Consider the following 26,504-nt stretch of genomic DNA (forward strand, 5'->3'; position numbering starts at 1 on the left):
GAGAAGGACTGACCTTTGTCAAATGCTGGACAGGTTGTTGCACTGTCAGAGATGATCTTGTCTAGAAGCTGGAGAGGCAGCCTGTGGATGGACGGACATACATACCCCATTCAAAATATACCTAGGACATTTATTTATTAGCTCCTTTGCACCCCATTATTTCTATTTCTACTTTGCACTTTCTTCTACTACAAATCTACCATTCCAGTGTTTTACTTGCTATATTGTATTTACTTTGCCACCATGGCCTTTTTTGCCTTTACCTCCCTTATCTCACCTCATTTGCTCACATTGTATATAGACATTTTTTTCTACTGTTTTATTGACTGTATGTTTGTTTTATTCCATGTGTAACTCTGTGTTGTTGTATGTGTCACACTGCTTTGCTTTATCTTGGCTAGATCGCAATTGTAAATGAGAACTTGTTCTGAACTTGACTACCTGGTTAAATAAAGGTGAAATAAATAAAATAAATAAATACAAATATATAAATATAGCTAAGGAAATAGCTAGCTATTTTTAAATTGCACAAACGACCTTCCACAAATGTGATCCAAATGAGCTATTATGGCAAACAACCCATGGCATGCACATTATAGAGGAATACAAAGGCAACCAATAATTCGTGCTACATATGTTTAGTTTTAGCTAGCTAGCTATTGTGGCTACCCCATTCATAGGCGCTAACCGCTTGCTTTAGCACGCTAACCGCTTGCTTTAGCACGCTAACCGCTTGCTTTAGCACGCTAACCCCGCTTGCTTTAGCACGCTAACCGCTTTAGCACAATAGTATTTTTCTGGCCAGGGGGAGTTTTGTTAACATGCCCGATGCTCATTTTGGAACTTTAAAACGCGTCGCTTGTGGAAACATAAGGAACGTATATTTTATATAATCGAGAAATGATATACAGTACCAATCAAAAGTTTGGACACACCTACTCATTCAAAGGTTTTTCGTTCATTTTTTACTATTTTCTACATTGTAGAATACTAGTGAAGACGTGTTATTTCATCATTTTGACTTATGGAATCATGTAGTAACCAAAAAGTGTTAAACAAATCAAAAATATATTTTAAATTCTTTAAAGTACATTTTGGCTGCTTTTCCTTCTCTCTGCGGTCCAACTCATCCCAAACCATCTCAATTGGGTTGAGGTCGGTGATTGTGGAGGCCAGGTCATCAGATGCAGCACTCCATCACTCTCCTTCTCGGTCAAATAGCTCTTACACAGCCTGGAGGTGTGTTGGGTCATTGTCCTGTTGAAAAACAAATGATAGTCCCACTAAGCACAAACCAGATGGGATGGCGTATCACTGCAGAATGCTGTGGTAGCCATGCTGATTAAATGATTGAATTCTAAGTAAATCACTGACAGTACCAGCATAGCACCCCCACACCTCCTTGGTTATGGCAGCCCCCCGACCTCTCTGATTCAGAGAGACAAAGAAGACACATTTCAGTTGAAGGCATTCAGTTGTACAACTGACTAGGTCTCCCCCCCTTTCCTCCATACTTCACGGTGGGAACCACACATGCGGAGTTCATCCGTTCACCTACTCTGAGTCTCACAAAGACACGGCGGTTGGAACCCAAAATCTCAAATTTGGACTCATCAGTCCAAAGGACAGATTTCCACCGGTCTAATGTCCATTGCTCATGTTTCTTGGCCCAATCAAGTCTCTTCTTCTAATTGGTGTTCTTTAGTAGTGGTTTCTTTGCAGTAATTCGACCATGAAGACCTGATTCACACAGTCTCCTCTGAACAGTTGATGTTGAGATGTGTCTGTTACTTGAACTCTGTGAAGCATTTATTTGGGCTGCAATCTGAGGTGCAGTAAAATCTAATGAATGTATCCTCTGCAGCAGAGGTAACTCTGGGTCTTCCTTTCCTGTGGCGGTCCTCATGAGAAACAGTTTCATCATAGAGCTTGATGGTTTTTGCAACTGCACATGAAGAAACTTTAAAAGTTCTTGAAATTTCCGGATTGACTGACCTTCATGTCTTAAAGTAATGATGGACTGTCATTTCTCTTTGCTTATTTGAGCTGTTCTTGCCATAATACAGATTTGGTCTTTTACCAAATATGGCTATCTTCTGTACACCACCCCTACCTTGTTACAACACAACTAACGCATTAAGGAAAGAAATTCCACAAATTAACTTTTAACAAGGCACACCTGTTAATTAAAATGCATTCCAGGTAACTACCTCATGAATCTGGTTGAGAGAATGCCAAGCGTGTGCAACGCTGTCATCAAGGCAAAGGGTGGCTACTTTGAAGAATCTCAAATATATTTCGATTTTATTTTAATACTTTTTTGGTTATTACATGATTCCATATGTGTTATTTCACAGTTTTGATGTATTCACTAGTATCTACATTTTTTAAAAGTCTAATAAATCAATTGAATACACACCATCACAATAAATGTTTTACTTATTTTAGGCAGGTCTAAAGAAACATTATGATATGAAGGAAATGTGTGTTTCAGAAGAACAGAATGAGTTGGCCTACTGTACATTATCTGGCTATGCACCATGCCATAGTCTGTTGGCTTGTTCATTTAGCAGACAAGAAGAAGAATTAGCTGAATTAGCATTCAGGAGCAGTGGCAGTTCTAGACTATTTCAACTGGGGGGGGGGGGGCCAAGCTGGGGCCAGTTGTACTGTTAGAGGGGCCAGTTACATTAGACGTTATTGTTGTCATATCGTTTTCTTCACTGCATTAGCAGGCAAAATACCATGTTCATAATCATTAATGTTCCGCGTTGCCACTGTCTAATAACAAAGAAGATAACACATTTTTGCTATGTAAAAATTATTTCATACTCCACATTGGGGGGGGGGCACAAGGGGTCCCAAAATTGTTGTCACAGGGGCACTGCCCCCCCGTTCAGGAGCGAGTGAGCATATGAAGCAGGTCTTATACATTAGATTTAAGAGTTATTTGGCAACTTTAGCTGTGAATGATACAAACCTTAACATTTTTAAGCCATTCTAATGCAGGAACCAGTGGGATGATCGGAAAGGGGGGGCTTATGATGCTGATGGTCTGTTTACGTTTCTACCGTTGTGACTAGATGGAGTCGGTCTACAGCTCAGTAGCAGCCGCGTCAGTGGCATTGTCGCTAAACCTGAACCCTTTTCTTAACCTCATTAATCTCATTCTCCAAGCCACTACGTTAATTCACCTAACCTGTTAAACGAATTATCCTAACCTGCTTTATTAAAAACCAACCATCTGCCCTGACACACCACACGGACGCACACATGCACTAACACCCCACATTGAGGGCCTCGATCATATTACCCAGCAAAAAACTGGTCATCGAACAACCCTTACGTTTTAATACTATTTTAATCATTAAGGTACTCACTGAAACTCTTCAAAGACTCCAACATCATCAGTAAATGCATATTGTCTCTAGGAGAACCAGTTCTACGCCATGTTTTGCCCCCCAGCCGTCTGACTGCCCTTTACGGAGATTGCGCTGTTGAACTGACCGCCCCTCAATTTTCCTCCCATTAAAAATACTGTAATTATGTTTTTTATTTTCTTATTAAAACGCCTGAAACTAGATCGCCAACATACTGGTGTTGAGGAGTAAAAAAAAAAATCTGTAAGGGGAGGTTTTCTTTTTTGCACTGTTAAACCAATCCAATGGAGTAGTTAATATGGAGTCCTTGTTATCACAGAGTTTAAAAAGCCAGAGGTGCAACATTGCGGTACTTCCGGGAACGCTTGCTAAACAGACCAGGCCCGGGGTTTAAATAAGAAGTCAATTTAGAGAAGTGAACAATTCTTCCTTCGACAACTAAAGGCACACAACCTACATCCGAGCCAATGTCTTACGTAGTTGAACGTGTTATTACTCCCAACCTCGTGAAAGTAAAAAAAAAAAAAAAACACACGTTTTCATTTTCGTCACAAAAATAACAATTTTATACAAGAGTGCATTTTGAGTTGACGTCCTGCACATGCGCAGTTCGGTGATATATAGGACACTTAGACCAAATGACTCATAAGCTTTTTTATTTCGCCAACGTCGCCATGTGTGATCGGATAAACAGCTTTAGCCCATCTTCATACCAAAGATGTGTATAACTAACCTAAGAGACCACAGCCTGTTCACTTCCAAATATGAACAAATGTCATAGAGGGGCAGAACAATTTATTATGTATTTATTTATTTTATTTATCTTGCTCCTTTGCATCCCAGTATCTCTACTTACACATTCATCTTCTGCACATTCTACCATTCCAGTGTTTAATTGCTATATTGTAATTACTTCGCCACTATGGACTATTTATTGCCTTTACCTCCCTTATCCTACCTTATTTGCTCACTTTGTATATAGACTTTTTCTACTGTATTATTGACTGTATGTTTGTTTATTCCATGTGTAACTCTATGTTGTTGTATGTGTCACACTGCTTTCCTTTATCTTGGCCAGGTCGCAGTTGTAAATGAGAACTTGTTCTCAACTAGCCTACCTGGTTAAATAAAGGACTTGTTCTCAACTAGCCTACCTGGTTAAATAAAGGTGAAATAAATAAATAAATAAAAAAACAAGCAAGGTGGGCAGAGCCAAGCAACAGCTAGTGAGATCCTATTGGCGCGTTGTTGCATTTATTTGCATATTTCCGTTAGGGAAGGCCTACTATGTGAAGTGCGCCTGTGACGTAACTAAATTTGGACTTCTAAACGACGCAATTTTTTTGGAGGGGAAACTTTGGCAAAAGGGTAAAGTCTCTCTCCATCTTCTCCCACTGCTGCTCACTGGGCTTCCTATCACCACCATATTTGGTAGTGAGTGGAAACGCCAACCAGATGCTATATTACATCCAGCGAAAGGTTCATTTGAGGCTTTTATTTTATTCTGAACTTTTTATTTTATTTAACTAGGCAAGTCAGTTAAGAACATATTTTTTATTTACTATGACGGACCTACCCCCGGGCCAAACAACGGACAAACGCTGGGTTAGTTGCGCGCCGCGCTATGGGACTCCCAATCACGGCCGGTTGTGATACAGCCTGGAATCGAACCAGGGTGTCTGTAGTGACGCCTCAAGCACTGAGACCCCTGCGCCACTCAGGAGTCCATTGCTAAGCTTAGTACAAGGATAAAATATGATATTAGGCCAAATGAAACAAACATAACATTTCATTTTGAGCAAGCATGGTACTTATGTTTCATTTCAATCAAATCAATAAAACCATTTTTACAATTTTGTCCTAACATTTCACAAGATAAAATATATATATTTATAGTACATTTGACTGATGATCACATTTTTGATTAATAAAACTAAAACGGATGAAAAATAAAATATCTACTTCCAGCATCAAGGAGCAGCTGGTGAACCTATAACATTATAATTTAAAAAGACAGACCCACAAACACAGAGCTTAATGTACTCTAATATATTAACATTTTACTGGTTCAAATACATAAGCATACAACAGAAAAAAAAATCTAATGCTCCCCCCCCCCCCCCCCCCCCCCCCCCCCCAATACCTCTCCATCAGAAGTACCTGGAACTAACCTGATGATAATCAAAACAATTAAAAACATTGTACAGTGTATATGTTATTAATTCAAGGCTACAATATATCTAGGTTGATTCACAATGACTCTTAATCTTCTATTGATCATGGACAGACCGGTGTGTGTGTGTGTAAATATACTGGTCCTGAGCCTCTGCACCATACAGTCATGAGACCAGAGAGGGTCAGGGCTATGTCTGATACAGTCCAAAATGAAGATCGTTCCAAATGGCACCGTATTCCCAGGATTAGAGGGATATGAGACCCATAGGGCTCTGGTCTAAAGTTGTACACTATATATAGAGAATAGGGTGCTATTTGGGAAATGACCAGGTCACTGGCAGTAGTTAGGTAGGTTCACCCGTAAGACAAATAAAAACTTGATCATTTGGTTCCCATTTGACCCGTATGATATTGACAGATGGGAGCCAAAAACATGATGAACCGAAAATAATAATAAAAAATAAAATAATAATAAATTGAGTCTGTGTATATTAATAGTGAGAGACGCCAAGCTCCAATTGCCAGAGGCAGTTCAGGGTACTGTCCCAAATGGCACCCTATTCCCTACATAGCGCACTCCTGTCAACCAGAGCCCTATTCCCTACATAGTGCACTCCTGTCGACCAGAGCCCTATTCCCTACATAGCGCACTCCTGTCGACCAGAGCCCTATTCCCTACATAGTGCACTCCTGTCGACCAGAGCCCTATTCCCTACATAGTGCACTCCTGTCGACCAGAGCCCTATGGGAATCCTATAGCCCCCAGTCAAAATGAATTCTCCATATAAGGAATAGAGTGCCATTTAGGAAGTAGCCTTGTTTTAGAAAAACAAGTCGTAGCTCAGTGAAGAAGAAGGGACATCGATTCTTGTTAGCGTTAACAACGCCATGCACGTCACTGGAGTGAAATGTCATATATCTGTGTATTCATACTGACAAAGAAAACAGCAACATGTTTCCTCATCATGGAATTGATAAGTTTGCTTAAATAAAAGAGGCAGAATTTCAATTCTGCCCTGGCTAACAATACATCACAATAACAAAGACATACTTTACCATTACATGGAACGACATCTAACAAACAGGTTTAGGTTTAAAAGTCTAGGTTTAAAAAAGGTGGTATAACTCAGAGCCTTGCTAATAAACACAAGTCTATTTTCAACATTGAATGGTCTAAACCATTGAGACCAAACCAAACGTCTGAGAGAAGCCGTAGAGGTGACAACAACATAAAACAACCCAAGGCACGCAAGTATTCCCTTTAGTTTACAGAGCGGTGCAAGGCAGAACAGACAAGAGACTAAATAATACAAACTATAACCTTATCTAACAAATCCTTGGTCAGAGAAAGAGCATAGTACTGTACGGAGGAGGAGGGGGTCAGAGAGAGGGGTCAGAGAGAGAGAGAGAGAGAGAGAGAGAGAGAGAGAGAGAGAGAGAGAGAGAGAGAGGGGTCAGAGAGAGAGGGAGGGGTCAGAGATATAGCATAGTACTGTATGGAGGAGGAGGGGGGGTCAGAGAGAGAGGGGTCAGAGATAGTGAGGGGTCAGAGATAGAGGGAGGGGTCAGAGATAGAGGGAGGGGTCAGAGAGAGAGGGAGGGGTCAGAGATATAGCATAGTACTGTATGGAGGAGGAGGGGGGGTCAGAGAGAGAGGGGTCAGAGATAGTGAGGGGTCAGAGATAGTGAGGGGTCAGAGAGAGAGAGAGGGGTCAGAGATATAGCATAGTACTGTATGGTGGAGGAGGGGGGGTCAGAGAGAGAGGGGTCAGAGATATAGCATAGTACTGTATGGTGGAGGAGGGGGGGGTCAGAGAGAGAGGGGTCAGAGATATAGCATAGTACTGTATGGTGGAGGAGGGGGGGTCAGAGAGAGAGGGGTCAGAGAGAGATATAGCATAGTACTGTATGGAGGAGGAGGGGGGGTCAGAGATGTAGCATAGAACTGTATGGAGAGGAGGGGGGGTCAGAGAGAGAGGGGTCAGAGATAGATATAGCATAGTACTTACTGTATGGTGGAGGAGGGGGGGGTCAGAGATGTAGCATAGTACTGTATGAAGAGGAGGGGTCAGAGATAGAGGGAGGGGTCAGAGTGAGAGGGAGGGGTCAGAGATGTAGCATAGTATTGTATGGAGAGGAGGGGTCAGAGATAGAGGGAGGGGTCAGAGTGAGAGGGAGGGGTCAGAGATGTAGCATAGTACTGTATGAAGAGGAGGGGTCAGAGATAGAGGGAGGGGTCAGAGAGAGAGGGAGGGGTCAGAGATGTAGCATAGTATTGTATGGAGAGGAGGGGTCAGAGATAGAGGGAGGGGTCAGAGTGAGAGGGAGGGGTCAGAGATGTAGCATAGTACTGTATGGTGGAGGAGGAGGTCAGAGATAGAGGGAGGGGTCAGAGAGAGAGGGAGACACAGCTTCGGTCTTGTTCCAGCGGGCATGGTGGTGGTGGTAGTAAAAGGTCCAGCCAATCAGAGAGACAGTCCTGTCAGGAAGTGCAGCCATTCAGTGTCTCAGTGCAGGAAGCGTATGCTCATCTTCTGTTCAACATCTACCTTCTCCAGAACCTGACGAGGCAAAGAACAGCTTCAGTCATTATCCTCAACAACATGCTATTACTTATGGCTCTATATTCTGTCTACTGCTGGCAGCACCGTTTCACCAAGTCAAACTCTGGGTATATGTAAATGTCCTTGGCAAGTAACGGTGGTTCTAATTCTGATTTATTACCATTACATCAGCCGTCAACATTACATTAGCAATCACAATACATAACATACGGCAACATTGCATTACAGTTGACAGTGCATGTCAAAGCAAAAACCAAGCCATGAGGTTTGAAGGAATTGTCTGTAGAGGTCTGAGACAGGATTGTGTTGAGGCACAGATCTGGGGAAAGGGTACCAAAACATGTCTGCAGCATTGAAGGTCCCCGAGAACACAGAGGCCTACATCATTCTTAACCTGTTAGGGATAGGGGGCAGTATTTACACGGCCGGATAAAAAACGTACCCGATTTAATCTGGTTATTACTACTGCCCAGAAACTAGAATATGCATATAATTATTGGCTTTGGATAGAAAACACCCTAAAGTTTCTAAAACTGTTTGAATGGTGTCTGTGAGTATAACAGAACTCATATGGCAGGCAAAAACCTGAGAAGATTCTGTACAGGAAGTGCCCTCTCTGACCATTCCTTGAGCTTCTTGACTCTTTTTATTGAAAACATAGGATCTTTGCTGTAACGTGACACTTCCTACGGCTCCCATAGGCTCTCAGAACCCGGGAAAAAGCTGAATGATGTCGAGGCAGCCCCTGGCTGAAAAACATTAGCGCGTTTGGATAGTGGTCGGTCAGAGTACTATGAGACTGAGGCGCGTGCACGAGGTGACCCCATGTTTTTATTTTCTCTCTCTTTGTACTAAAACACAGATTCCCGGTCGGAATATTATCGCTTTTTTACGAGAAAAATTGCATAAAAATTGATTTTAAACAGTGGTTGACATGCTTCGAAGTACGGTAATGGAATATTTAGAATTTTTTTGTCACGAAACGCGTCGTGCGCATCACCCTTCTTTACACTTCGGATAGTGTCTTGAACGCACGAACAAAACAGAGGATATTTGAACATAACTATGGATTATTTTGAACCAAACCAACATTTGTTATTGAAGTAGAAGTCCTGGGAGTGCATTCTGACGAAGAACAGCAAAGGTAATAACATTTTTCTTATAGTAAATCTGACTTTGGTGAGGGCTAAACTTGGTGGGTGTCTAAATAGCTAGCCCTGTGATGCCGGGCTATCTACTTAGAATATTGCAAAATGTGCTTTCACCGAAAAGCTATTTTAAAATCGGACATAGCGAGTGCATAGAGGAGTTCTGTATCTATAATTCTTAAAATAATTGTTATGTTTTTTGTGAACGTTTATCGTGAGTAATTTAGTAAATTTACCGGAAGTTTGCGGGGGGTATGCTAGTTCTGAACGTCACATGCTAATGTAAAAAGCTGTTTTTTGATATAAATATGAACTTGATTGAACAAAACATGCATGTATTGTATAACATAATGTCCTAAGATTGTCATCTGATGAAGATCATCAAAGGTTAGTGCTGCATTTAACTGTGGTTTGGGTTTATGTGACATTATATGCTAGCTTGAAAAATGGGTGTCTGATTATTTCTGGCTGGGTACTCTGCTGACATAATCTAATGTTTTGCTTTCGTTTTAAAGCCTTTTTGAAATCGGACAGTGTGGTTAGATTAACGAGAGTCTTGTCTTTAAAATGGTGTAAAATAGTCATATGTTTGAGAAATTGAAGTAATAGCATTTCTAAGGTATTTGAATAACGCGCCACGGGATTCCACTGGCTGTTACGTAGGTGGGACAAAATCGTCCCACTGGCCCTAGAGAAGTTAAATGGAAGTTTTGAACCACCAAGACTCTTCCTAGAGCTGGCCGCCTGGCCAAAAACCCGATGGTCACTCTGACAGAGCTCCAGAGTTCCTCTGTGGAGATGGGAGAACCTTCCAGAAGGACATCCATCTCTGCAGCACTCCACCAATCAGGCCTTTTTGGTAAATTGGCCAGACGTGCCTTTTACTGAGAAGTTGCTTCCATGACAGCCCGCTTAGAGTTTGTCAAAAGGCACCTAAAGAACTCTCAGACCATGAGAAACAAGATTCTCTGGTCTGATGAAACCAAGATTGAACTCTTTGGCCTGAATGCCAAGCGTCACGTCTGGAGGAAACCTGTCACCATCCCTACGGTGAAGCATGGTGGTGGCAGCATCATACTGTGGGGATGTTTTTCAGCAGCAGGGAGTGGGAGACTAGTCAGGATCGAGGGGAAGATGAACAGAGCAAAGTACAGAGAGCTCTTTGATGAAAACCTGCTCCAGAGCACTCAGGACCTCAGACTGGGGTGAAGGTTAATCTTCCAACAGGACAACAACCCAAAGAACACAGCCAAGACGTAGTAGTGGCTTCAGGACAAGTCTCTGAATGTCCTTGAGTGGCCCAGCCAGAGCCCTGAATTGAACATCTCTGGAGAGACCTGAAAATAACTGTGCAGCGACACTCCCCATCCAACCTGACAGAGCTTAAGAGGATCTGCAGAGAAGAATGGGAGAAACTCCCCAAATACAGGTGTGCCAAGCTTGTAGCATCATTCCCAAGAAGACTCGAGGCTGTAAACGCTGCCAAAGGTGCTTCAACAAAGTACTGAGTAAAGGGTCTGAATACTTATGGAAATGTCATATTTACGCCCCCCCCCAACAAAAACTTGTTTTTGCTTTGTAATTATGGGGTATTGTGATGTCATTATGGGGTATTGTGATGTCATTATGGGGTATTGTGATGTCATTATGGGGTATTGTGATGTCATTATGGGGTATTGTGATGTCATTATGGGGTATTGTGATGTCATTATGGGGTATTGTGTGTAGATTGATGAGGGGAAAAAACAATTTAATAAATTTTAGAATAAGGCTGTAACGTAACAAAATGTGGAAAAAGTCAAGGGTACTGAATACACTAACTGAACAAATATGAACTGACTTGGCTAACACACTTCTACAAAGTCAGTACTGTAGAACTGACAACAGAATGTATATTCTAGGTTAGTATTAGGTAATGCCCCCCAGGCCCAAACATAAATATGTTGTAATTTTACAACCTTGATGAACTCATTGAAGGAAATGGAGTTGTCTCCGTTCTGGTCGGCCTCCTGGATGGTCCTATCAGCGATGCTGCCCAGCTGCTCGTCAGAGATGTTCCACACCAACCATCATCCTGAGAACCTGGAATAAAATCACATTCACACCAACCATCATCCAGAGAACCTGGAATAAATCACATTCACACCAACCGTCATCCAGAGAACCTGGAATAAATCACGTTCACACCAACCCATCATCCAGAGAACCTGGAATAAATCACATTCACACCAACCATCATCCAGAGAACCTGGAATAAAATCACATTCACACCAACCATCATCCTGAGAACCTGGAATAAAATCATGTTCACACCAACGTTCCCTAGGGTCTAAAGTTAACAGTTTTCTCCAAGTCTTAACAGCAGAGTTGTAAAGTACAAGAGGACATCCTAAATGTACTATACATAAAATGACAAATAATGAGTATAAAGTGAGAGAAGAAGAAAGAAAAAAAATATACTTCAATGTGCTGGTAACATGAAGGATGCAAAAAATGATTCAGGCTTGAAGTTCCTGTGTTAATAAGCTCGAAATGGCACAGTCACGAAGAACGTTTGGCAGCAATGTCGTTTGCAAAACAAGAGATGAGTTTCCACTGAGTCACTGAACCCTGCGATTACAGTGATTGTAGGTCACGTCCCAGACCAGTCACACAGAGAAGAACAACAGGGGTGGATTTATTTATTTCAAAAGTTTATTGGACAAATTCAGGTAGGTCCCTCCTCGTTTTCTTCTGTTTGGTTCCTAGTAATAAAAAATAAAAAAAATAAACACCCCAGGGGTCATAGGGCACTGCATAGCCAATGACATGGGTTAAACAGGAACTAGGATGGGGACAATGTAGTATGACAAAAACAACATTTAGTTGGGGTTGGAAATTTACACAATTGTTTACTGTCCAGGATAAATTCCCTCTCCTTCTCAATGCCAAAAACACTTTGAAATTCCCATAATAAATTATATCCTGAGAAGCAGGGCTCCTGACAAAAATTTTCCTCCTTGTCCGTCTGTGCATTAACTTTAATAGGCTCAAATTACACCATGACATGAGGAACAAACCTAAGGACAATTCTCTTTCTGCCTAAGATCTTATTATTCAGCTCTAGGGTCATTTCCTTCACCAGGGGGACAGATACCTCATTCATGTGTTCCACAACACAACAACATTCAAGCTCCGATTGTTGAATGAGAAAATGGTGTTGAGGTCTGGTATCAAGAGATTAAGGCCCCCCCCCCCCCCCCCTCACAAAAAAACAAAGATTTCTAGTGGGGGAACCACGAGATGGTGTAATTTTAACCCTGACTCTATTCTCACCTGTAGCAGCTCATCCCGGGAGATCTTATCATCTCTGTCCAGGTCATACAGCTGGAAAGCAACTGGAAGGGAGAGAACGAGAGACAGGAGAAAGGGGTTTGAGGTCAAATAGTCGTTTTCAAAATACATTTATATCAATCAGATAGGGAAAGAAGAAGAGTCAGTTGGTATATAGTATTCTTACACCAGGAACGCACAATCCCTCCATCAGTGCTCAGACTGTCCGCAATAGGCTGAGAGAGGCTGGACTGAGGGCTTGTAGGCCTGTTGTAAGGCAGGTCCTCACCAGACATCACAGGCAACAATGTTGCCTATGGGCACAAACCCACCGTCGCTGGACCAGACAGGACTGGCAAAAAAGTGTTTTTCACTGACGAGTCGCGGTTTTGTCTCAACAGGGGTGATGGTCGGATTCGCGTTTATCGTCGAAGGAATGAGCGTTACACCGAGGCCTGTACTCTGGAGCAGGATCGATTTGGAGGTGGAGGGTCCGTCATGGTCTGGGGCAGTGTGTCACAGCATCATCGGACTGAGCTTGTTGTCATTGCAGGCAATCTCAACGCTGTGCGTTACAGGGAAGACATCCTCCTCCCTCATGTGGTACCCTTCCTGCAGGCTCACCCTGACATGACCCTCCAGCATGACAATGCCACCAGCCATACTGCTCATTCTGTGCGTGATTTCCTGCAAGCCAGGAATGTCAGTGTTCTGCCATGGCCAGAGAAGAGATGGGATCTCAATCCCATTGAGCACGTCTGGGACCTGTTCGATTGGAGGGTGAGGGCTAGGGCCATTCCCCCCAGAAATGTCCTGTGAACTTGCAGGTGCCTTGGTGGAAGAGTGGGGTAACATCTCACAGCAAGAACTGGCAAATCTGGTGCAGTCCATGAGGAGGAGATGCACTGCAGTACTTAATGCAGCTGGTGGCCACACCAGATACTGACTGTTACTTTTGATTTTGACCCCCACCCCCTTTGTTCAGGGACACATTATTCAATTTCTGTTAGTCACATGTCTGTGGAACTTGTTCAGTTTATGTCTCAGTTGTTGAATCTTGTTATGTTCATACAAATATTGACACATGTTAAGTTTGCTGAAAATAAACGCAGTTGACAGTGAGAGGACGTTTTTCTTTTTTTTTTTTGCTGAGTTTAGTTCTCTATAGGAAATTGTCAACTGATCTAGCCTGAGTCCCAGATCTGTTTGTGCCGTCTTGACTCCTTGTCACTCATCATTTATTGTCAAGACACAGCACAAACAGATCTGGGACTCAGGCTAGGACCCCCACCCTCTAATTAGACTTACAGAGCAGCTTATTGGTCCTGCTGTTGAGAGGTTCAGAGGCAGTGGGATCTTTGTTCTTCTCGTTGTCTTCTATAGGACGGAAGTGAGCCAGGGTCCTCATGAAACCCCTGAAGTTCACCTGGTCCTCCCTGAGATAAAAAAAAAAAAAACACACACACACACACAGGCGGGACAACAACAATTACATCAACCAACCAGAGGAGCCTTCATAGAGACCGAAGATATTTCTATTTTTAGCTGTATAATTTGCTGAATAGACCTACAGCAAAACAGGTCATTCACATGAGTGGTCATGACTTGAGGTCAGAACACCTTAGACCAATGCTACCTTCTAATATCAGGCTATTCATTGTCGCCCACATGACTAGGGCTGTAGCGGTCATGAATTTATTATTTTTTACCCCCTCCCCCCAGCCGGTAACTGTCATGCAAATAACTGCCGGTCTCACGGTAATTGACCGTTAACTAACAAACATTTAGCATCTCCTGGCTTCCACAGACCTTTGGAACATCTTCATTTTTAAAAGTGACAGACAGACAGACAGACAGACAGACAGACAGACAGACAGACAGACAGACAGACAGACAGACAGACAGACAGACAGACAGACAGACAGACAGACAGACAGACAGACAGACAGACAGACAGACAGACAGACAGACAGACAGACAGACAGACAGACAGACAGACAGACAGACAGACAGACAGACAGACAGACAGACAGACAGACAGACAGACAGACAGACAGACAGACAGACAGACAGACAGACAGACAGACAGACAGACAGACAGACAGACAGACAGACAGACAGACAGACAGACAGACAGACAGACAGACAGACAGACAGACAGACAGACAGACAGACAGACAGACAGACAGACAGACAGACAGACAGACAGACAGACAGACAGACAGACAGACAGACAGACAGACAGACAGACAGACAGACAGACAGACAGACAGACAGACAGACAGACAGACAGACTCATTGACTTATTGGGATGTTCTATTTTAGGCAGATCTAAGGAAACATTATGATATGAAGAAAATGTAGTCTATTTCAGAAGAACGGAATAGCATACTCACTCTGAGTTGTCCTTCTGTTAGGTCCTGATCTGGCTATGTCATATGGCTGTGGGGCTACACTAGTTCATTTAGCAGACAAGATTTGCTTGGAATTACGGCCGTGGCATTATTTTATAGTACAATTGAACACGGCTGAATAAAAGTAGATTTCATGGGGAGTGCGGAAATGCATCTATTCTGTGTTGAGCGGTTAAACAAAGTCAGAATTTGGAACGGGTCCTCCTATAGGATTAAATTACAGTTGATTATGCACCACTAGTTATGATAGAAACCTTAGCATATAGACTGACCAGGTGAATCCAGGTGAACGCTATGATCCCTTATTGATGTCACTTGTTAAATCCACTTCAATTCAGTGTAGAATGAAGTGAAGGAGACAGGTTAAATAATATTTTTTTAAGCCTTGAGACATGGATTGTGTATGTGTACCATTCAGAGGTTAAATGGGCAAGAGAAAATATTTAAGCATCTTTGAACAGGCAATAAAGCACTGAGTACCAGGCCAATAGGACCTGATGGAGGGACAATAGAGCACTGAGTACCAGGCCAATAGGACCTGATGGAGGGACAATAGAGCCCTGAGTACCAGGCCAATAGGACCTGATGGAGGGACAATAGAGCCCTGAGTACCAGGCCATTAGGACCTGATGGAGGGACAATAGAGCCCTGAGTACCAGGCCATTAGGACCTGATGGAGGGACAATAGAGCCCTGAGTACCAGGCTAATAGGACCTGATGGAGGGACAATAGACCATTGAGTACCAGGCCAACAGGACCTGATGGAGGGATAATAGAGCCCTGAGTACCAGGCCAATAGGACCTGATGGAGGGACAATAGAGCCGTGAGTACCAGGCCAATAGCGACTGGCCGTTAGCAAGCTTGGTATGCTACTAATGACCATCAGCGGCATCAGAGCGCCGTTTTGGAGAAGCCTAGTTACTGTGACTCAATGGTCACATGGAATTTGACTGCGGTCATGACTGTTATAAGCCACAGCTAAAATGAATTCGTCTACACACTGGTCGTTTTGGGATTGTAATGATATAGGTCTATCCAAGACTGTTCGTTTTGTGGATTGTAATGATATGGGTCTATCATTATGGGTCTATCATTGCATATGGGTCTATCATTGCATGTTGTTGAAAAACATGAAACTTTCATGTGAATTTCAAAGACCAGCACAACCGGTCATACACACTTAAACTTTAAATGCATTACAATATAAATAGATTGTTAATGTAGACTCAAACAAAGGAATGTTTACTGTATGCTTAACGTACATTACTAAATGGTTTGTTCTTGTGGTGAGTGACTCGAGTCAAAGCTATGTGCATCTTTAAAGAAATCAGTGAAGGACAGAGACAACTCACCCCTCAGGAAAGAAGGCATTGATGATTCTGTCTCCCAGAGGATTGATAGCCAACTCTGGGATCCGCTGGAAATCTTCCCGACTTCACAAACAACAGGAGAGGAGAGGAGTTAGAATTTACTCAATGACAACAAAGGGAACTTTGGACTCTTTTCCAAGGCCGCGTTTACACAGGCAGCCCAATTCTGATCTTCCCCCCGCCCAACTAATAGGTCTTTTGACCAATCACATCAGATCTTTTTCAGTGCTGATCGGATTGGTCAAAAGACCAATTAGTGAAACATATATCAGAATTGGGCTGCCTGTTTAAAACGCAGCCTATAAGTTTGACCCCACTTCCAATCACACACACGATGGATCACAGACCAGCAGATGAGTGGACAGATACTGATATCACTCTGGGTAATGTCTTGTTGAAACGATATGACATATCACTCTGGGTAATGTCTTGTTGAAACGATATGACATATCACTCTGGGTAATGTCTTGTTGAAACGATATGACATATCACTCTGGGTAATGTCTTGTTGAAACGATATGACATATCACTCTGGGTAATGTCTTGTTGAAACGATATGACATATCACTCTGGGTAATGTCTTGTTGAAACGATATGACATATCACTCTGGGTAATGTCTTGTTGAAACGATATGACATATCACTCTAGGTAATGTCTTGTTGAAACGATATGACATATCACTCTGGGTAATGTCTTGTTGAAACGATATGACATATCACTCTGGGTAATGTCTTGTTGAAACGATATGACATATCACTCTGGGTAATGTCTTGTTGAAACGATATGACATATCACTCTGGGTAATTTCTTGTTGAAATTATATACAGTATAAGTCGGGAGTTTATATACACTTTGGTTGGAGTCGTTAAAACTCGTTATTCAACCACTCCACAAATTTCTTGTTAACAAACTATAGTTTTGGCAAGTCGGTTTGTGCAGGACACACGTCATTTTTCCAACAATTCTTTACAGACGGATCATTTCACTGTATCACAATTCCAGTGGGTAAGAAGTTTACATACACGAAGTTGACTGTGCCTTTAAACAGCTTGGAAAATTCCAGAAAATTATGTCATGGCTTTGGAAGCTTCTGATAGGCTAATTGACATCATTTGAGCCTATTGGTGGTGTACCTGTGAATGTGTTTCAAGGCCTACCTTCAAACTCAGTGGCTCTTTGCTTGACATCATGGGAAAATCAAAAGAAATCAGCCAAGACCTCAGAAAAGAAATTATAGACCTCCACAAGTCTGGTTCATCCTTGGGAGCAATTTCCAAACGCCTGAAGGTACCACGTTCATCTGTACAAACAATAGTACGCAAGTATAAACACCACAGGACCACGCAGCCGTCATACCGCTCAGGAAGGAGACGCGTTCTGTCTCCTAGAGATGAACATACTTTGGTGCGAAAAGTGCAAATCAAACCCAGACCAGCAGCAAAGGGCCTTGTGCAGATGCTGAAGGAAACAGGTACAAAAGTATCTATATCCACAGTAAAACGAGTCCTATATCAACATAATCTGAAAGGCCGCTCAGCAAGGAAGCTGATCCAAAACCGCCATAAAAAGCCAGACTACGGTTTGCAACTGCTCATGGGGACAAAGATCGTACATTTTGGAGAAATGTCCTCTGGTCTGATGAAACAAAAATAGAACTGTTTGGCCATAATGACCATCGTTATGTTTGGAGGAAAAAGGGGGAGGCTTGCACACCGAAGAACACCATCCCAACCGTGAAGCACGGGGGTGGCAGCATCATGTTGTGGGGGTGCTTTGCTGCAGGAGGGACTGGTGCACTTCACAAAATAGATGGCATCATGAGGAGAAAAATTCTGTGGATATATTGAAGCAACATCTCAAGACATCAGTCAGGACGTTAAATCTTGGTCGCAAATGGGTCTTCGAAATGGACAATGACCCCAAGTATACTTTCAAAGTTGTGGCAAAATGGCTTAAGGACAACAAAGTCAAGGTATTGGAGTGGCCATCATAAAGCCCTGACCTCAATCCCATAGAAAATTTGTGGGCAGAACTGAAAAAGCGTGTGCGAGCATGGAGGCCTACAAACCTGACTCAGTTACACCAGCTCTGTCAGGAGGAATGGGCCAAAATTCACCCAACTTATTGTGGGAAGCTTGTGGAAGGCTACCCGAAACATTTGACCCAAGTTATACAATTTAAAGGCAATGCTACTAAATACTAATTGAGTGCATGTAAACTTCTGACCCATTGGGAATGTGATGAAAGAAATAAAAGCTGAAATAAATAATTTTCTCTACTATTATTCTGACATTTCAAATTCTTAAAATAAAATGGTGATCCTAACTGACCTAACACTGGGAATTTTAACTAGGATTAAATGACAGGAATTGTGAAAAACTGAGTTTAAACGTATTTGGCTAACGTGTATGTAAACTTCCGACTTCAACTGTATGCCACTCTGGGTAATGTCTAGTTAAAATTATATGATATGCCACTGGGTAATGTTTTGTTGAAACGATATCTCCACTGCTAGCCCCACTGTATACCCCAATACCGACTGGATGCTAGCCCCACTGTATACCCCAATACCGACTGGATGCTAGCCCCACTGTACACCCCAATATAGACCATGCTAGCTCCACTGTATACCCCAATATAGACCATGCTAGCTCCACTGTATACCCCAATATAGACCATGCTAGCTCCACTGTATACCCCAATATAGACCATGCTAGCTCCACTGTATACTCCAATATAGACTGCATGCTAGCTCCACTGTATACTCCAATATAGACTGCATGCTAGCTCCACTGTATACCCCAATATAGACTGCATGCTAGCTCCACTGTACACCCCAATATAGACTGCATGCTAGCTCCACTGTACACCCCAATATAGACTGCATGCTAGCTCCACTGTACACCCCAATATAGACCATGCTAGCTCCACTGTATACCCCAATATAGACCATGCTAGCTCCACTGTATACCCCAATATCGACCATGCTAGCTCCACTGTATACCCCAATATCGACCATGCTAGCTCCACTGTATACCCCAATATCGACCATGCTAGCTCCACTGTATACCCCAATATCGACCATGCTAGCTCCACTGTATACCCCAATATCGACCATGCTAGCTCCACTGTATACCCCAATATCGACCATGCTAGCTCCACTGTATACCCCAATATCGACCATGCTCGCTCCACTGTATACCCCAATATCGACCATGCTCGCTCCACTGTATACCCCAATATAGACCATGCTAGCTCCACTGTATACCCCAATATCGACCATGCTCGCTCCACTGTATACCCCAATATAGACCATGCTAGCTCCACTGTATACCCCAATATCGACCATGCTCGCTCCACTGTATACCCCAATATCGACCATGCTCGCTCCACTGTATACCCCAATGTAGACCATGCTCGCTCCACTGTATACCCCAATATAGACTGCATGCTAGCTCCACTGTATACCCCAATATAGACTGCATGCTAGCTCCACTGTATACCCCAATATAGACTGCATGCTAGCTCCACTGTATACCCCAATATAGACCATGCTAGCTCCACTGTATACCCCAATATAGACCATGCTAGCTCCACTGTATACCCCAATATAGACCATGCTAGCTCCACTGTATACCCCAATATAGACAATGCTAGCTCCACTGACGTGTACATGACGTGGCTGTAGTGTTGTGGCAACTGATGAATGATTAAGACAAGTCACCTTGGATTCACCAAACCAGCTTTAAAAATCAGGCCCAGCCCCACTGTATATCCCAATACAGACTGGATGCTTCATTGAGAGGACACAGAAAACCCACACTTGTTTTGTGTAACCAGACAAAGTGGTGCGGTTACATTTCAGTATTATATCTGGTTAAATGACCCCCACCCAGTTTAACTTCTTACGACACCAATCCTGTTAGGTGGCAGTATTTTCACTTTCGGATGAAATACGTGCCCATATTAAACTGCCTCCTACTCAGGCCCAGAAGCTAGGATATGCATATTATTAGTAGATTTGGATAGAAAACACTCGGAAGTTCCTAAAACTGTTTGAATGATGTCTGTGAGTATAACAGAACTCATATGGCAGGCAAAAACCTGAGAACAATCCAACCAGGAAGTGTGGAAATCGTAGTAGTGACATAATTTCATAGACTGGATAAATGGGGTTAATGTGTGGCTTGAATCCAGGAGGTTTCTTTCTGCATAGTGGGTGAAAACTATGGAGCCTAGTCCACTCAGAGAGAGAGAGAGAACAGAGCTGGAGTTGAACTGTAATGGGATTAAAAGTGACTGTTTGTTTTTCCTCTGAAGGTCAGCGAGCAATCGAGAACTCAAGAGGTCAATCACACTGTCTTCCATGTCTGTTTGCAATGTAGTGTTTATTTGCTGTCACTCACACATGCACTAGATGTGGAAATAAAAGGACTACATAGTGATGGTCCGTGACACGCAAGAGCTGCTGTTCATATCGGAAACAGTCTTGTCAGACTCAGGTCAAAACAACCTGGTTCTTCTAGACACAGCTTACCCAATGACTGACACACACACACACACACACACACACACACACACACACACACACACACACACACACACACACACACACACACACACACACACACACACACACACCCCCCTAGTATGGGTAGTAGGGTACTGCAGGCAACGCCCGAGCCAAGAGTGATGCATCTTGGGAAGCCTCTTGACCAAAGGAGTATTGTGTTCACAGACCAGAGGTCGAGGTGACAACCTTCAAAATCACATCAGCTCAGAACATTCTGTCTTTACATGGTCACATGCCTCTAAAGCGATACTCACTGGCATGGAGGCATACTGTGTTCTTACACACATTGCCAAATTTCCTCTGACGGTCATAGAGAAGTAATGTGGGCACGAAAGGCAATCATGAACACAGCACAAGTAAATGTCTTACAGCTGTCTCACATCCTCAATACTCTCTTCGTTTGTGGTTAGATTCCATAACCAATAGAACAGCAGCTATTGGCATAAATCAACTATTTTCTATTGGACAAAATTAGCTCTCATTTAAATGAACTGTAAATAATTTACAATGCCTACCTAGGGCTGGGAATTCCCAGGAACCTCAACGTAGGATATTATCACCATACGTAGGTGCTGTTACGATATGAATTCTGATTCTATATGAATAGTGATTCTACATGAATAGTGATTCTATATGATTCTATATGATTAATGATTCTACATGAATAGTGATTCTACATGAATAGTGATTCTACATGTATAGTGATTCTACATGAATAGTGATTCTACATGTATAGTGATTCTACATGTATAGTGATTCTACATGATTAGTGATTCTACATGATTAGTGATTCTACATGTATAGTGATTCTACACGTATAGTGATTCTACACGTATAGTGATTCTACATGTATAGTGATTCTACATGTATAGTGATTCTACACGTATAGTGATTCTAAATGTATAGTGATTCTACTTGTATTCTGATTCTATATGAATTGCGATTCGATACTGTGATTTGATGTTCCAAACATATTGCTCGCTATATCTGCTGTAGAGAGACAAGAGAGAGCATAAGAAAAGAAAATAAGGGAAATAAGTGCTGAAAACATGTCTCACTATTTAAAACGATGGAGAACAAGCTATAGGATTAAAAATAGCTGAGTTTTGGCTAACACTACCTACAGTTGCAAACTATATATACACATTTTAAAACAATATTTGGAGTCAAATATCAATTTAATATCATCCAAAAAATAATATTGCAACTATGGATTTTTCCCCTCGCACAGAGAGTCAGAGGACATCACAAATTCCCCTTTTCCACCTTTCAGTGTAGGCCTATTGTGTCGTGGCTATGACTTGAGTGTTTGGCTGTAAGTCTGAGGGTGTGTTTGTAAATTCAATCTGGAATGCAAGAGAGCGTTCAGAAAGCGCTCTGGGCGTTGGTAAATTCAGAGCTTTTCGCTCTCTGAGGCGTTCAGAAAGCACACTGGACACTCTGGCCAAGGATTTGGGTTGATCCAATCGTTCTGACCTCACAACGGCAGTCAAGCACCCAAGCTAACAGGCTAACGTTGGCTAGCTACTTCCAGACACAATACTTCACTCTGACCATTTTACTCCGACGTTTACTGACACCGGCCAAATTCAACGGGTGTTGAGTGTTCGTAAACTCATCGGTTATTCTGCCCTCTGGGGCACTCAGACAAGAGTGCTCTGAAAATCAGAGTAGACAGCCAGAGCGAATTTACGAAAGCACCCTGAGTGTTTCATCAAGCTTGTTGTGTGTGTGTGTGTGTGTGTGTGTCCCAGTGGCATTGCATGATGGGGCTGCTGTCTGTACCTGAGCGTGCCGTTCTCTCCTTTGTCCAAGCTGGTAAAGCGACTGTAGAGCCGGGTGATCTGACTGTGGGAAACTGCAAAGAAACACACCATGTTAGTGACAGGATTGTTGGGATCATGCTTTTAAAAAAGGCCTCAGGTCTCAGTGTACAAACAACATTTGTACACAGGACTACGATAATGTAAAGGAGTAAGAGATTGATAGCATGTCCATACTTTGTCAGTAGTTTGTTTAGTTGTTGTGATCCACTGGATGTAATGACTGAGTAGAGCTTTCTCTGGTTACAATAATGACATGGCTCTGTTCAAGTCACAGATCAGGAAAAACAGCAGAGAAACCCAAAACTCACCGTCACTAGGCATAACATACCACAACACCAATATACAGACACTACATGACCAAAAGTATGTGGACACCTTCTCGTCGAACATCTCATTCTAAAATCATGGGCATTATTATGGAGTTGGTCCCCCCTTTGCTGCTATAACAGCCTCCACTCTTCTGGGAAGGCTTTCCACTACATGTTGGAACATTGCTGTGGGGGACTTGTTTCCATTCAGCCACAAGAGCATTAGTGAGGTCGGGTACTGAAACAGGAAAGGGCCTTCCTCAAACTGTTGCCACAAAGTCATTGTATGCTGTAGCGTTAAAATTTCCCTTCACTGGAACTAAGGGGACTAGCCTGAACCATGAAAAACAGCCCCAGACCATTATTTTCTCATTCACCAAACTTTACAGTTGGCACTACGCATTGGGGCAGGTAGCGTTCTCCAAACCCAGATTCGTCCGTCGGAGTGGCAGATGGTGAAGCGTGATTCATCACTCCAAAGAACCCATTTCCACTGCTCCAAAGTCAAATGGCGGCGAGCTTTACATCACTGCAGCCGACGCTTGGCATTGAGCATGGTGATCTTATGCTCGTGTGCGGCTGTTCGGCCATGGAAACCCATTTCATGAAGCTCCCGATGAACAGTTATTGTGCTGATGTTGCTTCCAGAGGCAGTTTGGAACCCGGTAGTGAGTGTTGCAACCGATCGGTCTTGCTCCTTGACGTTTCCACTTCACAATAACAGCACTTACAGCTGACCGGGGAAGCTCTAGCAGGGAATACATTTGACAAACTGACTTGATGGAAATGTGTAATCCTAGCTCTTCAGTATGGGCCATTCTACTGCCAATGTTTACCTATAAAGATTGTATGGCGGTGTGCTCGATTTAATACACCTGTCAGCAACGGGTGTGGCTGAAATAGGCGAATCCACTCATTTGAAGGGGTGTCCACATACTTTTGTATATATAGTTTAACTAGTTATGTGAAATAGCAACGTGCTTTGATATTACAAGATAGTGAGAGTTTGTCATTAACGACTAGTTGGCCCCACACAAACACAAACACGCTTTGGTAAAAGTGGAAAACTCAAACTCACAGCCTGTCTCCTTTTTGATTTCTTCAATCTCCTCTTCTCTCAGTAATGTCGATGCTCTGGATCCCATTGTAAAGTCCTTCCTTCACAACAAAATATAAAAATGCCTAACGACGCTAACAAGTTTGACGCGGTTTCGAAGAGATTTGTTAGCTAACGTTAGCCGATTCGTGCTAGCTAGCGGAAGAAAACAAACAAAAAAACTGGATACACGAAACAAGCTAGCAATTTCGTAACGTTACGATAGTCAACGTTGAATTCAACTGTCTACCGTTAATCATTTCCTTGTAATCGGTTTTTGTTGTTGTGATTATTCCGAGTTAGCCCTGGGAAACAGCCGATGGGACAGCTGTCAGTTTGCTCTGTTCAACACTATGGAGAGAGAGAACAGGGTCAGTTTGCTCTGTTCAACACTACGGAGAGAGGACAGGGTCAGTTTGTTCTGTTCAACACTACTGTTCAACACTACGGAGAGAGGACAGGGTCAGTTTGTTCTGTTCAACACTACGGAGAGAGGACAGGGTCAGTTTGCTCTGTTCAACACTACGGAGAGAGGACAGGGTCAGTTTGTTCTGTTCAACACTACTGTTCAACACTACGGAGAGAGGACAGGGTCAGTTTGTTCTGTTCAACACTACGGAGAGAGGACAGGGTCAGTTTGCTCTGTTCAACACTACGGAGAGAGGACAGGGTCAGTTTGCTCTGTTCAACACTACGGAGAGAGGACAGGGTCAGTTTGCTCTGTTCAACACTACGGAGAGAGGACAGGGTCAGTTTGCTCTGTTCAACACTACGGAGAGAGGACAGGGTCAGTTTGCTCTGTTCAACACTACGGAGAGAGGACAGGGTCAGTTTGCTCTGTTCAACACTACGGAGAGAGGACAGGGTCAGTTTGCTCTGTTCAACACTACGGAGAGAGGACAGGGTCAGTTTGCTCTGCTCAACACTACGGAGAGAGGACAGGGTCAGTTTGCTCTGCTCAACACTACGGAGAGAGGACAGGGTCAGTTTGCTCTGTTCAACACTACGGAGAGAGGACAGGGTCAGTTTGCTCTGTTCAACACTACGGAGAGAGAACAGGGTCAGTTTGCTCTGTTCAACACTACGGAGAGAGAACAGGGTCAGTTTGCTCTGTTCAACACTACGGAGAGAGAACAGGGTCAGTTTGCTCTGCTCAACACTACGGAGAGAGAACAGGGTCAGTTTGCTCTGTTCAACACTACGGAGAGAGAACAGGGTCAGTTTGCTCTGCTCAACACTACGGAGAGAGAACAGGGTCAGTTTGCTCTGCTCAACACTACGGAGAGAGAACAGGGTCAGTTTGCTCTGTTCAACACTATGGAGAGAGGACAGGGTCACGCCTGATGCCCAGATTCATGACGTGAGTCGAATAGGGACGAAATTATTCATTTTCCTACATAATTATAAATAAGATTTTTTGTCAGAGTGATTACAATTGCACTAGAATTGTTTATTTTTTCAATTATTATTTGTTTAATATTTTTTGTTTGTTCCAGTATTTTCTCATTAATACCTGCGTTCTGTTTTGCTGTAATGTTTTGATGTAAGAATGTAAATTGTTGATCTGTATTTTGAATTAATAATAATAAAAACATTTAAAAAAGAGACCAAATGATTCGGTTCAGTCAGTCGTCCCGATGAGCACTTCAACGCTGCGATTGGGTTGGTCTTCATTTAAGGTTAGAGTTATGCATAAGTTTAGCAGTGTGGTTAAACTCATGATTTAAGGTTCAAATCTGAATTTTAAAAAGATAAATTGTTGGAATAGGCAGAGTTTAGGCAATAATTCAGACTTTGTGGCTGTAGTAACTAGTGAAACCCCGTGATTTTACTACACACTCCAGTACAGTAGGTGGCGGCACCTGTTAGCGGACCGCCATAATATTATAGAAGAAGAGCCTTTCGCTGAGCACCACGACACGGTTGCACTGGTCATTCGCAACGGTTTGCGAATTGGCATGTCACGGTGACCAATATTACAAGGTATTTCTCCCTCGCCCATCTAAATAAACATCACTTTCTTTTACAAATTTTAACTAGCGCTATGCTGCTGTTTTTTTTAACCAAGCAAGTCAGTTAAGAACAAATTCTTATTTACAATGACGGCCTAGTGGGTTAACTGCCTTATTCACATTTCTACCTTGTCAGCTCTGGGATTCAATCTCGCCAACCTTTCGGTTACAAGTCCAAAACTCTAACCATTAGGCTATCTGTTGTTGCCAGCATAAACTAGATTGTTGGGAAGACCTCATCAGGACCACCTCTATGGTATATTGGGGATTATAAACTGGGTGGTTCGAGCCCTGAATGCTGATTGGCTGACAGCTGTGGACAAC

At 42.8% G+C, this 26,504-nt stretch overlaps 1 protein-coding gene across 1 annotated transcript in view; it reads right to left on the reverse strand.

The window, feature by feature from the left end:
• The window catches only part of LOC106599806 (calcineurin B homologous protein 1), a 30,787-nt gene extending 6,126 nt beyond the window's left edge, over positions 1-24,661 (reverse strand). The window contains 9 exon segments of the mRNA XM_014191201.3: positions 14-81; positions 3,381-8,116; positions 11,226-11,324; positions 11,326-11,349; positions 12,583-12,644; positions 13,888-14,015; positions 16,347-16,427; positions 22,724-22,796; positions 24,151-24,661. Of these exon segments, the coding sequence (XP_014046676.2) occupies positions 8,063-8,116; positions 11,226-11,324; positions 11,326-11,349; positions 12,583-12,644; positions 13,888-14,015; positions 16,347-16,427; positions 22,724-22,796; positions 24,151-24,217 (588 nt within the window). The 5' untranslated portion in view covers positions 24,218-24,661 and the 3' untranslated portion in view covers positions 14-81; positions 3,381-8,062.
• Positions 24,662-26,504: the final 1,843 nt, after the last annotated feature.

Source organism: Salmo salar, chromosome 01 (genome assembly GCF_965601325.2).
Source record: "Salmo salar chromosome 01, fSalSal1, whole genome shotgun sequence".
Classification (NCBI taxonomy): Eukaryota; Metazoa; Chordata; class Actinopteri; order Salmoniformes; family Salmonidae; genus Salmo; species Salmo salar.